The sequence below is a fragment of the Rhea pennata genome, chromosome 4 (assembly GCF_028389875.1).
Source record: "Rhea pennata isolate bPtePen1 chromosome 4, bPtePen1.pri, whole genome shotgun sequence".
NCBI classification, from domain to species: Eukaryota; Metazoa; Chordata; class Aves; order Rheiformes; family Rheidae; genus Rhea; species Rhea pennata.
In genome coordinates, this window is record NC_084666.1 from 48,337,522 (window position 1) to 48,352,466 (window position 14,945).

General features: G+C 36.7%; 1 protein-coding gene across 1 annotated transcript in view; it reads left to right on the forward strand.

Moving 5' to 3' along the window:
- Positions 1–862: 862 nt before the first annotated feature.
- Positions 863–14,945, forward strand: part of IQCM (IQ motif containing M) — a gene marked incomplete at its 5' end in the record, with an annotated part of 85,622 nt that continues 71,539 nt past the window's right edge. Inside the window, 5 exons of the mRNA XM_062574942.1 lie at positions 863–876; positions 3,821–3,905; positions 6,459–6,543; positions 7,449–7,649; positions 13,162–13,252. Coding sequence (XP_062430926.1) covers positions 863–876; positions 3,821–3,905; positions 6,459–6,543; positions 7,449–7,649; positions 13,162–13,252 — 476 coding nt within the window. The remainder of the gene's footprint in view (positions 877–3,820; positions 3,906–6,458; positions 6,544–7,448; positions 7,650–13,161; positions 13,253–14,945) is intronic.

Consider the following 14,945-nt stretch of genomic DNA (forward strand, 5'->3'; position numbering starts at 1 on the left):
CAAAAGCCTATTTTTGCTTTCATTTAGAGGTAAAAAATGTGTGGTGGATTTATAAAGAATCATATTAATTTCTGAGAGATGCCCCAGAAATATAAGGCCCTGCTCATCTCATCTGCTCTGACTGAACACACCTGCTTCAAGATTGTAATTTTCAAAAGTCAGATAAGGAACTCCATGATCATTTTGATGAAGAAGAAGTACTTTCAATTATTAGAATTAAGAAGTTTCTAACTGAGTCTCCTGCTAGTCATTGTTTCAATAACGAGTTACCCTGCAATAATGGTATCAAACTTTTCTGTTTCCTATGGTGTATTCAGAGGTCAGCTGCAATGAGAATACAGAAGCCTGTTTGACAGAACAAAACGAAAACTGCAACCTTAAAAATCATCATGAAAGAGGTAAAAATTGATGTCTTAAGAAAATAGGATTACTTTTTTGTTCAGATAAGAGGATAAGGGAATAAGTTGTGTTTCTGGACATCTTTGAGAAAAGAGAAATAAATGCCCTTCAGAATTTATGGTCACATAATGTAGTGTTAGTTTTGGCTGGAATTGCCACAATGTGATAGGTTGAAGATGAACTTTCTTTCTGCATTCCTCTCCACGTTTTGAGAAATTGTTTTCACCTGTGCTATAATTCTAAGATGATTTTTGAGAAAAAGAGCCATGAAGCTTTAAATTCAGGAAAAGGAATGGCCTTATTTTCAAACACTACAGTAGTTCATATTCAGGAAGAAAAGGCTTGTATTGTGCATCTAAATACCCTGACAAATTTTATCTCACCTCCTTTGATTCCCTCCAGTTTGGCTCCTATGGGCCATTTGTCATGGGACCTGCTGTGATGAAAATATTACATTTTATTTTTACATATTTACAGGTTTCTTCTCCATATATTTTATTTTATTCTGCAGAAATGATTGTTGTTACTGTCAACATTATTATCATTATTATTTACTTTAATAAATAATACCTATTTTACAAAATAAATGCAGCATAATCTCATATTCATTGCTACCACTTAATACTACATGTTGTTCTCTTTATCACAGAATTTTTTTTTAAATACAAGAATACTATTTGGAAACTTAGCACAGAGAACAGTTGAAGACTTTTGTCTTCAAGCTTGTAAAAAAGAGTATTTAAACCTTTAAAAAAGAGGGTGTTGCTGAAAGCCTAACAGATTAGAAGCATTCCTAGGTGATTAGTCAAGGTGTATACAGTAGTTTGAAAATGAAATACTATATCCTTGCTAAATTATGAGTGTCCTTGAATTACGAGGTGCAGTTTGAAGAAACGTGAAAACATATGGATATTTCTTTTAATTTCTAATGCCTCTCTTTCTCTCTTATCCCTTTGAGACTTTTTCCCCCTGTTCACTATATGAACTGTGTTTTCAGGATAACCAAAAAGTGTTGTTCACAGTCTGTCATCTGACACTGCTTTCTCTCAGGGGTGCAGTTTATCTTTTCTGTTGCAGCGTGATTCAAGAATTCCTCTATTCTTCATAATTTCAATGAATTCAGAGCTGGAAGGACCTGTTAAAATCATCTAGGCTAGCTTCCTGCATAACACAGCTGAGGAAATCTCTCTCCGTAATTTTTGCATGACTCCTTAACTTTTGAAGTATATCGTTTGGATAGATGTCCAACCTATGACATCTCAAGATGAGTTTTATCTTGCAACAGCTACCTTCACTGTGAAACAAGTGCATTTTACTTTAATTCTAAGCATTGGATTTTGTTATTCCTCTCTATAAATGATTAAAATGATTTCTATTTGAAATCTTCTTGCCATGTAGGCACATGCAGACTGTCATTTGTTGCACAAACCTTCCTATGTTATTACAGAACATTTTCTCTCTCACAGTAAGTGGTAAAATAGAAGGTTGATAGTTGACATACAGGTTTACTGTTTAAACCTTTGCTTATTGGGAGCAACACCGTAACTCTTGGTTTACAAGGAAGCAAGTAATTCAATTTTTACAGGTATTATGTGTATTTAGTGAGGAGGGTCTAAAGGAATCCTTGTTCTTTCAGCTTTTTCTGAATTCTTCTTTATCTTCAATGCTACATTTGTTTAAAAAGAAAAACAACCCAAACTTCTCCCCAAATAGCAAGCTCCAGTCCTCTAAACCCCATTCAATATCTTCATATACTGTCTCGTCTTCTGGTCTTAAGGCAGATTTTTTCAGGTATCAAATGATCCTTTAATTCACTTCCAAATCCCTTCCAGTTCTTTAATGTTTTCAAAAATGCAAATGCCAGATCAGATGTAGTGTTCCGGCAGTGGTGACAGCAGTTTTGTGTACAGAAATAACACGAAGCATCTAGCTGTTTTCAATATTTCCTTATTTATCCAAGGATCACATTAATGCATTTAGCAACAGCATTGCTCTATGAGATCACATAATTTGTTACTCAGTTGCAGTTACAGAACAACTTTTTTTCCGGGTCCACATCCTGTAAATGTGACCTGCTTTCCCTGTGCCTAGATTTATGACTCTGCATTTGGCTTTATTAAAATTTATCTTGTTCAAACGAAGCCACCTAACCATTTGAGTCAGATCATTCTATAGAACATTTACCTTGGTACTTGCCACTCCACCAATTTTCGCATGTTCTGCAAGTTTTACCAGCAATAACTTAGTATTTTCTTCCAGATCATTGAAAAAGATACTGAAGATTTGAGGTTTAGATTATGGCTAGACCATATTTGATATACTAGATGGACATTCCTAATTTGAAGCTGGTAAGAAATGTTTAATATATTCATAACAGTTATACCTAATTGAGTAATTATATGTTTTAAGAATAAACATCAACCCCTCACCCCAAGATATCAGCAAGGATATGGTAGTTCAAAATACAGAAATTAGTTGAATGCTTTACAGTATGTAAGTACAGTATATTAACCAATTTTATTCTTTCATGAAAAATGCTAAATCTTGCAGCCAGAGTGCTCAAGGGAAGATAAGAAAGCTGCATTCCACTTTTTATTTTTTTTTTATTTATAGGATATAAACTCCAAACTATTATTTAAATTTTAAAATAGCAGTTCATCCTAAGCTCACAGAAGGTTACTACTTCCTGATGTCCCTGCCAGGCCATGAAGAATGAAAGCTGATGTGAGCAAATGGTGTCAGATGTCTTGATATGGGGCCTGTGACACCTCTGTCTCCTAGTGGGTCTGTCTGTATGGATCTCCTCTGAAACAGTGTAAGCTGATCTAAGTTCTAACAATTGTAGTCCTTCTTCCCTCCCACTGCCCAGAGCCACATGTTTTCTATGAACATCAGCGTTCATACAAATTCTTGTGGTGATCTCATACAGGGATTTAAACCAGCTCAAAACTGTGATGATGATGATGATGATGATGTAGAACTAGTTTTGATATGGTTTTTCTCATTGAGCCAGTTCACAGCAGGAACTCTGCTAGCTGAGCAGTGCTGTAGAAATCTGAGAATGTGGTCTGAGTTGAGGAAGGCCAGCACCTGTGTAAATTGGATTTAGCAGCCTGAGTAAATATTCTTAGGTCTCTCATGGGCCTCTACTTTCTATGCTGGATGCAGTAGCATGATTTTCCAATTCTTAGCTTAGGTCCTGGGCAGCAGTCACCCTGAAAGTTGGAATCACTGTTAGAGAAGACCTGATTGCATTTTACATTTACAGTTTTCTGTTTCTTTTCAAAAACTATTGCCTTTGACTGATGGCTAATATAGTCCCCATTCTCGTATCAGAGGTGTCTAATGTTAGTTGCAAGGATAAAGTTTGTAGAGAAAAAGATTTACAATGCACAGGTTAGGTAGAACACACATGTTACAGTAATGTTCTCTTCACCATTGCTTCTTATACTTATGGACTAGGAGAGAGGGTCTTATTTCTTCAGACGACTCAGGAGATACAGGAAGTAACCTCAAACATTTCCCCAAACAAGTAATTTCTGATGATTTTAGTCTTTTCAGTTTGCTAAATGCATTTATCCTTCTTGATAAGCAGAAGTTTGTAGATTAGCCAGAGACTAGAGAAAAGATTTTTGCAACCAGTAGATAAGGAAGTGTTTCATAAAACTCAAATGTTTGCTAAAAGGTTTTCTCTGGCCTATTCTTGTTTTCTGTAAAGCTGTCAGGTAACTGAAATCACATTCATATGGTAAACTTCCTAATGACCAGGTAATATATAATATTTATAAATTTAGAGAAGCACCTTGTTTGTCACAGCAATATAAAGTATCTTTCAGCTTTGTGTCTTTTACTACTTAAAAAATTGGAGAAGGGCTTTTACAGTACATAGTAATGATCCTCTTGAAACGAGCTATATAGGAAACTATGCCCCCTTTTCCACATCCCTTCTAAAACCTTCTGTCAAATTTAATGTCTCATGAAAGTAATTAGTTCATAACATCCAGGGAAGAGGCAGTTGAAGTTAGGTGTATTATCTTCCTTTTCTCTTTCATTTAATGCCACTTTTCTTAGTCTTCCTTTTCCCTTTCATTTAATACCACTTTTCTTAGATTGTAAGTGAATTGAGTTTTAGATTGCATATCTGTACAGGTTTGGAAAATGGCTAGCCCAGGATGCAAATAATAATTTTTAAAAAGGATTCTTTTAACTTTTGAAAAACGAAACCCATCATCATTGTGATGTATTTAAAATATTATTACTTGCTGCGTTTAGCACATAATAGCCAGATACCTGTTAGCTGTTTTCTCTGAACAGTGCATTATTATAGTGATCCTTATTAAAATATTTTAAAGCTCATCTAACTCCCCAATTTAGAATCTAAATAGGCATCAATAAGCCCAGAAGCTCTTCAAATATGAATATCATCCAGCACCTGAAAGTTACCAAACAGAAGACAATGCTGATTGTAACCATTATAAAATACTCTTATCTGGGAACTGCGGAGGGGATAAAGGAGGAGATGTGGTACCCGAAAGGTTTCAAAAGGACAAAGTCAACAGGAGAATAAAAAGGCTCCTTTAGAACATCTTGAATGTAGGGTTAGAGGAGGAGGAAGCCCCAAGGTCCTAGGAACTTGTAACAAATCCAAATTATGGATAAACATCTTGAGGAAGTCTCAGGCAATAGAGATTGTTGTAGAGCTTTCAAATGTTGATCTCCCTCACTTACTTTCCCTTCCCTTATCCATGACTATTAAACAACTGTTAAAGTATGCCTGGATGGAGAGGGGAAGTGTAGGCATAGTTTGTGCACACTTTGTGAGGCAGTATGTAACCTACTGCATTTGTGCAGTGGAAAGATGGAGTGAACTTGCTCATAGCAGCTTCGAGAAGCACACACCACAAACACTTCTTCTGTCATTGCTTTTCCTCTGCAAGGACTGGAGGCTCCCTAAGTGAGGCTGGGGCTGGGAGCCTGGTTCTGTATCACCAGTAGGACCCAATCTGCCACCCCCAACAAGGAGAACAAGGCGGCTCTGGGGAGGGGGCGGTCGGTGCCAACCTGGAGCCACCACTACCAGGCAGGGCCACAGGGATGGGGCACGCCTGAGGCTGGAGCAGCAAGCCTGTTCATGGCTCAGAGTCTAAGCTAGGATCCACAGGTCTGTGGTGGGATACAGGCCTGCGAGTGATGTCCTCCCTCAGGGTTGAGCTTGGGGGCACTTATTGATGAAGTGCCCTGGCTGTAGCGGGAGCGTGCACATTATCTGCGTGGTTCCCACCCCAGCCAGTGACCCAAGGAGTCACTGCGGGGCTATTTCAAGAGGCCATGCAGAGCATAAAGTAGAGAGAATTTGAGACTGAAGGAATGTTGGGCATGTATTTTTTACCAAGCACATTTTGTTTTAAGGAGAGAGAAAAAAGGGAGAACTTCGGTGTCATTCATAACAGAGATTTGTTTGTGCCCTTAATTAAAGCTAGAAGTTCTGAGACACTGACTCACTCCTGACAAACTTCTTCTGTAAGCTAAATAAAAGTGCTGTGTGCAGTTTCCTATACAGATCTATCAAACTAGAATCAAACTACAGAATTTGCTTGTCTGACTGGGCACTATGAGGCACACGGTGCATTTCTTTCTGAAGCTGTTTTACGAAACCTCTCTCCCTTCTGCTTTTTTTCTGTTCGACTGTTGCCCGTCTCAAGTCTAGTCTAGTCTGTACTGTCTATTCCACGGGAGACTGATTTCATCTGCAGTCCCTTTCTACATTTCTGATGGTGCACGCTTTGTGAAAGACCTTAGGATAGTCACCTAGTGCTAGGGTATTTTAAGCCCAGTGTATACACCCCTGATTTACCATGGCAGCATTGCAATCTGTGGCAAAACCGAAGCTAGGGTCAGAATTTAGATGGAAGAGGGACTTCATAAAATACTGTGTAATTACTACTTTAATTCCTCTCTGCTGAACTACCTGTAGATATGTGTGCAAGTGAATGTCACTTAAAGCAATCCAATGGATGCATTTGATCCCAGACATAAAGAATTCTAAATTGAACATGCAGATTATGGTAGCCAGTTTGGGTCAAGCTGTGGCAAAAGTGGGAATTAAACAGGAGGTTGTAGCTGTTAAAATTATTTGGTTAAACTGTTTGTGTCTCCATCTGCCAGTAACTTTTCCTGCTAAAGCACTAATAATTGTTTCAATGTGAGTATTACAAAATGCACTAATGCAGTGATCCTTGTTAGAACAGGGACCTAAAATAATCATCTCTAGATCCCTCATCTTTATTTCTGTGAGCTACCTGCCATACTGTGGATGTGACAGAATGCTAAATAGCAGTAACATATTTAAAATACAATAACAAGTATTTGACTACATTCATCCATGGCATAATGAGGCAGCTGTATTATTAGGCTGTCCTTAGGAAATTGAATTACTCTGATGATAACAAATGGAAATGACTGTTATTTAAATGGGAGACTATTTGCATAAAATAGGCAAATGGTAAGTGACCAGCTGTTAAATAGGTGTGAAAGACTAATCACAAAGTTCTAGATAAAGGATGGAGGAATTATTGCCAAAGATTTTCATATTATGGCACTTAACCTATATGTAAAAATTTCAGAGTCAGAAGAGCTTTGAAGATCTGAAAACTACATCTCAATTTATTCATCTTCCACTTTTTATTTAAGATCAAACTAGTGATTTGCATTCAACAAACTCAACATTTTCTCTTAAATGGAAATGAAGAACAATAAGTGAGATGATAAAGCTTAATTTCATAAGGGGAATATTGTTGGATTTTTTGGCACTTCAGAAAAAAATGTGTTTATTTCATTGTTATTTTATATCAGAGATCTGGAGAAAATTCAGTGCAAAAGAAATAATTTAAAGCTTATCAACAGAAACACATTGGATCTGTATCTTCCCAGCACTTTTCTGTACCTTGTTCCAAGTGGAGCCCAGCTCAGACTTCTATAAGTGCCCCTTCTATTTCAAAAAAAAAAAAAAAAAAAACCCAAAAACAACAACAATAAAAAAAAAACCACAGCTCTTAATGATACCAAACCTTTTGGAATGGCAAGCTCAAAAAGAATTTTTCCACAGGTCTCTTGGTTAGAAGAAAGATTGTACAAGCTACCTGGAAGACCATTTCCTGAAAAGTTCATCCCTACATCTCCTGAGAAGGCTGTCAAAAGTTGTAAGACTTATTACATCTACCCATCTCCACAGTACACTGTGGAGAAAGAAGGTGAGAAGTATTTCTTATCATATATAGTTTTTAGAATAGGACAAAAATCAGCACTTTGCTGTTTGCCCGTTGCTGCCTTTTCTGTCACGTGGGCCACACACTGTTGTGGCTTCACACTGGTACTTTTGAAGGTAAACTGATAGATTTTTGCAGCTGATGGAGCTGTATTATAATCTTCTCAATGTCAATAAGCACAGAATAGCTTAGTTTATGAATAGTGGACATTGTCAAAGCTGCACAATGAAAAAAATCTTGAATACAATCTTGGATTATTTTTATATTTTCTATGTTTCTCACAAAAGTCACTTTTTCTGCAGAAAGCAAATAACCTAGATGCAAAATAAATTTGTCAAAAGCTCTGCTTTCCATCAAAAGAGTATCTTTTCAGCCAAAAGTTTTCTGTGTTGAAAATGACCTTTATCTGTTTTTCCACAATGACTCTTTGAGTTACTCTCATGTGCAAGAAAATAAGGCAAAATGACATGGGAATCATGTGAATGTCCTGTGACACTGGTGAGATTTCATGTGAATGGTTGTGGTTTGGGCATACTTTATTTAATTCTGTGATGATATTGTTTCAAAATCAGAGATTTTTTTTTCCACTGGAGATCCTAAACATTCTATTTCAGATGAGGGCATGTTTTCCATGCATCTCTGCATTTTACTTTGAGGAGTGGGATTGAGTACCCCTTTAAACATGAATGTCCAAATTTTGTATATTCTGCTGCAATTTTCTAAAGAACACCCCTATAATATTAGACTTCTGTAGAAATATTGCCAGTACTTTCAAACCTGGCCTGCTAATAAGTTTATCAGCTGCCACTGGTTCTACCTGAGGTAGAACAAAAGCATTATAAAAGACTGCAGAATGCATATTTCTGAAGGAAAAAAAAAATTGTAAGTGTGATATTCCCTTTTCTGTGAAGTGAAGTTTGGAGCTATTTAGCACCAATAAAACTGTTGTTTGCATTTTGGTAAAGATGCCTTTAAGCTTTACTCCTTTGCCTTTGTCTAGAAATAAAAGGAATGAAACCACTAAATACTGCAAGATATAAACCCCATCCAGTTTCCTGTCATCTTTAACCTTTTATCAGACTTTTTTCTGTATTCTGTACAGTCAGCCCAAGTCCTACAGTACTATGACATTTGGCAGGATCTAAGGGAAAAAATGATCCCCTTTACACTTTGACAGGAATATTGAAAAAGTCTACTCAGCAATTCTCAAGCTCCAAAGATCCATTTTTATATGCAGATTTGTTATTTACCTTCTTTTTCATCGTGAAAGAGTGTATCTAACTTTGCTTGATGGCACCTCATTTCAAATACTCCGAATCAGAGAGCCTCTACATAAATACCTATGCAGGTATCTGAGGAGTTAAAGCGCAGCTGATTGGAACAAGTAGAGGACACTGATACTGTGATATATAAGTTAATATGCATGTGAACACCTTGTAGAAAAAGGACATAGTTCTTGCACTGACTCACTTCATTAACTGAAGTTGGAGCCTGGCAAGGAGATGCTGACTGATACCTGCTGTCTTATTGGAATATATGTGGTTCATTAGGTCTCTCCAGAGAAGAGAGAAAATAAGAGTGTTTCTGCAGAGAGAAAATGTCTAGTGCAAAATTATATCTACAAGGAGAATCTTAAAGAAATAAAGAAAAAGAAAAAATTAATCTGAAGTTTGTAGTTTCATGGACTCACACTTTGTTCCAGTTTTGCTCTCCTATTTCTTGGGTTATGAACACAGCTATAGCTAAAATTATCCTTTTTTTTTCTGTATGTTTTTATTCTTGTGCTGGTAAAAGTGCAAAATGGACAATATTAGCTGTTCTGTTTCTCACTTAAAATTCGGATTCTCCAATAGATAATGAGCCAGCCACCTTTCTGAGATTTCACTTTCACCTCTAAAAAAAGATTTGTGACACCTTGAATTGTACTTGCGTAAGTGTAAAAAGTTATTGGGCTAACTCTCTTCTAATGTTCTCATGATTTTGGGGCCTTTTTGTGAGGAAAACAAGAATAAAATAGCTACAAAGAAGGATAGTGTGAGTTTTACTACACTAGCACTCTGTAGTAAACTTCCCAGGATGCTCAGCATAAAACGGCTGTTCCCACATATTAGAGTAGACTTGAGCTGCTAAAGTGAACTTAGCAAAGATATAGGGACCTCTTTTTAACAAATAAGATCTCACTCACCTTAGTGAATGTTTCAGTGGACTTCGGTGCAGTTATTATTCAGGGCAGAGATCTCAGGACTGACTCAGAACATGTAAGCAGTCCCACTTCCTATGCTATGTTAATAAAACTGCCCAAATTCCATAAAACAAACTCTTCCCTAAAATAATCAGTCTCCTAACTTCCTATATACTTCAGCACTAACCGTTTTTAGATAATAGTGAAATTAGATCTCCTTATCCTTCCATGATATCATCAGAAATGTGTAATACATTAGCATTGTATTTATTTCACTGCATAAGTACAGGCAAGCATATTTATTCATTTTAGTCCTTGGTAACTGCAACCTTTCAGAATGCTCTGCTCCCCATGAAGTTTTTCTAAACACACTGTTGTTTTTTTCTAAATGTAAGTGGTGAAGAAAAGTGTCCCAGGCATGTAATTTCAGTAGTATCTTTTTCCCTTATGACTCATTACTGCTGAAATCAACGCAACTTGGAATTTGCTCAGAAAGTTCAGTACCTCTTTAATGTTTTCAAATAGTAACATCTGTGCATGTTTGTGACTTCATACTCTGCCTTAGAGTTAGTCTTGGCCAGTGTTTCTAGCAGTTAAATAGTTCTACTTTGTAGCAAATAAGAGCCTTGTGCATTATAAAAAGCAAGAGAATTATTATTGAATATTTAATTGAGCATAACAGCAGCAATACTGTTGCTGTTGCTAAAACAGACCCCTTTTATCAAAACAGGTTTGTTCTTGTTGTATAGGTTTGTTTAGAAGTTGCATCATTCAGAAGTAGCTGATGAGGTTTTTTGGGTTTTAGTTTCTTTCTCCATGACATGACCAAACCCTTCTTTTCATTTTCTTCTTTCATTTAGAGACAATAATGCCTCTGGCTTTAAATGTCTCTGGATATTCTTGCAGACCCACTTGCAGCCTACCATGAACCACGACAAGTGGCTGAGGGAAGAAAGGATACAGAGGGAGATACAGGAGAAAAGATAGGATACAGGAAGTATACAGAAGTGGTGAAAAAAGGCTGGCTTCAGGGTAGATACCCAGAAAAGGACAGAGTACTTTCAGGGCATAGTAGTGACCTAAAGTGTGACTAGTGACCTTTAGGAGATGATTGAGGAAAGAAAGCTGAAAAGGAATCTGTAGCAAGGGAAGAACACAATCATTCTTCCTTATGTTTACACAAATGTGTATTTATGTAGAGGCTATATGAGAGAAATATCTTAAAGGAAAATTACGCATAATTATGAAGGAACATCTATCACCATGTGATATTGTATCTTGTGCATTAGCATCAGAATGGCTGATGTTTGAACAAAATTTCATGAATCTGTGGTCTGGCAGCAGTGCTGCTTTTGGTACTCTAGGCAAAGAGCAGTTTACTAGATCGATTTATGGAATGTTAGCAGGATAATTGTTTGTGTCTGACTGTACTTCTCAGTGTAGTGTATTCAAAGTTTTGTGGCATCTAAATATAGCAATAAAATGAGCTATCCTTCAAAGCTCAAAGTGCCAATTAAACTGTGAAGTATGAAATGAAAGTGGTAGAATATGAGAGAGATGTTGCAAAATGGCATGCAAAGAGCAAAGACAATATCAGCAAGGAAAGCCATGTTATTTATGTTAGTATTAAGTCTTCTCATGGAACATACCACAGAACAGTAGTACCATGTGCTGGGGAAGTTTAAAGATGTCCTGTGAAGCCTTTGTGTGTGCCTGATGATACATAAAGAAATTTTGAAAGTTTTATGTCAAAGAGAGAATTTCTCTGCTTGGCTTCTACATTTGAAATTCAAATTTTCCATGTTGATTGGGGAGCTAATGAAATGTTAATAATCATGAGAAGCGAGAGACTGAGAGTTGTGCAACTCAGAGGAAAAAGAATTTAGGGTCAGTCTGTTTAAAATGGAGTTTGCAAAAATTCATAAACTTATTGAACACAGAATGGCAGATACCACAAAATAAAGAGAAGGCCAAAGATATTCAGTTTACCTCATAAGGGGGATTAAGACTCCCCTGATGGAGCATGTAAACTTGCCCATGACACAGAACATGAAAAATACGTGATCCCTATGTTAAATCAACGTGTCCCTATCTTAAAAAATAGAGGAGTGATTTCTGAAAGCAAATGATGTGTCATAATGACGTTCCTTCATGGGGAACTTTATATTTCTGAGCTTGTGCATATCAGTGTTGATACTCCAGGTTTGGCACTACACCTGCTGGAGCTGCATGGTTTGGTGGTAATTTTTTTTTTCTTTTTCAAATTTGAATTCACTTTGGATGGATGTTTTGCCAGGGTTTTTATGGGTGTTTTGCCAGGGAGTGAACCACTGTTAGTAGATGCAGGTTACATCCTCTGTGGCGGGTCTGCCATGGTACGTTTGCTGCAGTGAAGTAAGAGAAGTTCACAAGATTAGTCATAGTTGACTGAAAGCCTGAACCCCCCTGTATATTTTACTATTGAATTAGAACTTAAACACTTCTTATATTCCACTTTATTTTACTGAAATTAAGGGGCTTTCATTTGTTTTCTTCCCTGTGCTTTGTTTCTTTCTGAAAAGTGTGTGTGTGTGTGAGAGAGAGAGAGAGAGAAATAAGGATCGCTTTGTCAGTGTGCTGAACTGAAGTGAGTAGGGCTTGGAGGAATGAGCATCTTCAGTTCTGCTTTCCCCTTTGCTTCTTCCCCTGCACTATGGTATGATTATACAGGTACTAAAATAAAAAGAAAGCTTCCAAACTTACCTGTTTGTAAGTGAACAAAATATAAAATATAAACAGCACAACATAAAAAATAGACTGTATTAATTTGGGGAAGTAAGTACAGAGGGAGTATTCTTATTTTGTAAGGAAAGCTTCTGGAAGAAGACAAGTTAGGGGAAAAGAAGCAGTTCTTATTGTGTACCCGTATTTGAAGTCTATTGAGTGTTTTTGCTCTCTTTGGATCTTCTAAACAATTGTTGCATGTGTACATTCCTAATGAGATCTTTTCTAAAGCATTTTTTATGCTTAAAAGTGGTTTGGTTTTCTATATGCTTGTGAATGTAAAACAGAGTTATGTAGGGGTGTGTGGTCTGCTTGCATAATGATTTAGAGTTCAAAATTAATTGCAGAATGACATTGGGAGAAAATGTTTGCAGTCTGTGCATATGTTTGTCGTTTCCCTGAGAAGTTTCTTGTAGAACTTGTATTTCTTGTAGAAATACTCTTTCTTGTAGAAAAGCATAATGACTTGGTGTCTCCCTTGGGCTGACTGTGTTTGTGCATATGCAACTAAATATATTTTAAATCTCTCTTACATCACTTGCCTGTTTCTAGAGAGAATAAGTGTAACTGAGTTGTTGTCCAAGATTGACTCAGTGAGTAGAGCTTTGGAGAATGAGAAAAATGAGAACTTTTCATCTCTCAGGTAAGACTTGAAATAATTGGCTGAACTGTTAGTTATTTTACCTCTCAGAGACAAATAAGAAGTTGACCATGCCTTTTTATAGGTTACATTTTTGCATTGTTATACTTCTTGTAAATTCCTTACTGTAATTTCTTTGAGAAATACAATCTTTCCAATCAAAGTCATCAAGTTCTGTGAAATCTAGCAATAAATGTTCTGTTCAATTGCTTGTAGAGTTAATAGTACCTCTTGAATATGTGGATTATTCCCAAAATCTCACTGAAAAATACAGGATAAGCTATCTTTCCAGTGATACACCTAGAAGACTTCAGTTGTTAAAGTAGGCCTGAACCTTACTCTGTTTGTGTATGAAACTGTTACTTTAAACTCTTGAATTTTTCTCATTGATTTTAGCCTATAATCCAGGATCAGGCCCTATACCTACACTAAAACACTACTGAGATGTAGAAAAAAGAAAAAAGAAGCATTGTATTAATTTCAGAGTACCAACTTTTTAAAAACATTGATTACACAAATATCCACCATATCTACAAACTTTCTTTAGAATGTCAGGTTCATAACTGAGTCACTTTAAAGGTGTTTCTTGGTCAGAAGGATTAACCAGAGAGTTCTGTCTATGCAAGCTAGCTCTTCCCTGGTGGGTACTGCTCAGGAGCTTGTTGGGAGAGTGCTATTGAGGAGAAATGTACTGAAGAGGAGTTCCCTTGTTTTGATGTCAGTGAGAGAGCAGAGTTAGATAAATCAGTGGATGTTGATAGTGTGAATTAGAGCTATTTTGTGAGCAGTACTGGCTTTTGCTGAAACCCAATGGTACAGGATCAGAGCTGCACACAGCTGCCTCTGCTACCTCTGTTTCTCCCCTACATGCATTGTATCCAAACAATGATGAACTCGTGTGGAGAATCTAGCTTTTAATATTCAAAATCATTCTCCTCTTCACCCTGTAGTTTTAAATAAGAGAAAGAAAACACCAAGGATCTTCAGTTGATAAAAATCACAGAGCTGCCTTGACTTCAACAAATTGGTGCTGATTTACAGCAGGTGAAGATATGAACCAGATAAAACAGAGATCAGCTTTTCCCTTCTTTCTGTTCAATCAGCATGGCATTTCATAGCACCTTTCTCCCTTGTGGCTGTACCACCTCTTATGAAACTGTGTAGACCTAGGCTGTGTGTCTCTTAACTGAGTTGGTAACTATTTACTCATGGTTGCAGCCCATATGCGGTGATGGGAATGTATGTATGAATACATGCCCACCCACCAACATAAGTAATGGAGCACGCTCTAAACCATTATGGATATTTATATGCAGTCTTGGCAGATACTTTGTGAGCTGAATCTTCCCAGAAGTTACTTTACGCTTCTGATAATTTTAAAGATTTCTCAAACATCCTTATTATCATTTCAAACAGCTTTCTCATATTAAAGCCTCAAAAATGTTGACAGTAAGTTCCTTTTATCATCTGAATTCTAGCACTTTAAGGAACATTCTTAATGAAACATTTTCAAATTTCAATTTGAGATTGAAATATTGGTGGAAGAATATAGAGACCTACGTGTGTAATCTTACAGACTTACAGTTTTATCTGTTCAGAAGGGTAATTATAGTTGCCTTGGAATGAGCACAATGGAAGAGCTGCTCAGAAAACATTTTAGAGGTATCAGTGACCTTTGGCTATTTCTTTCCACATA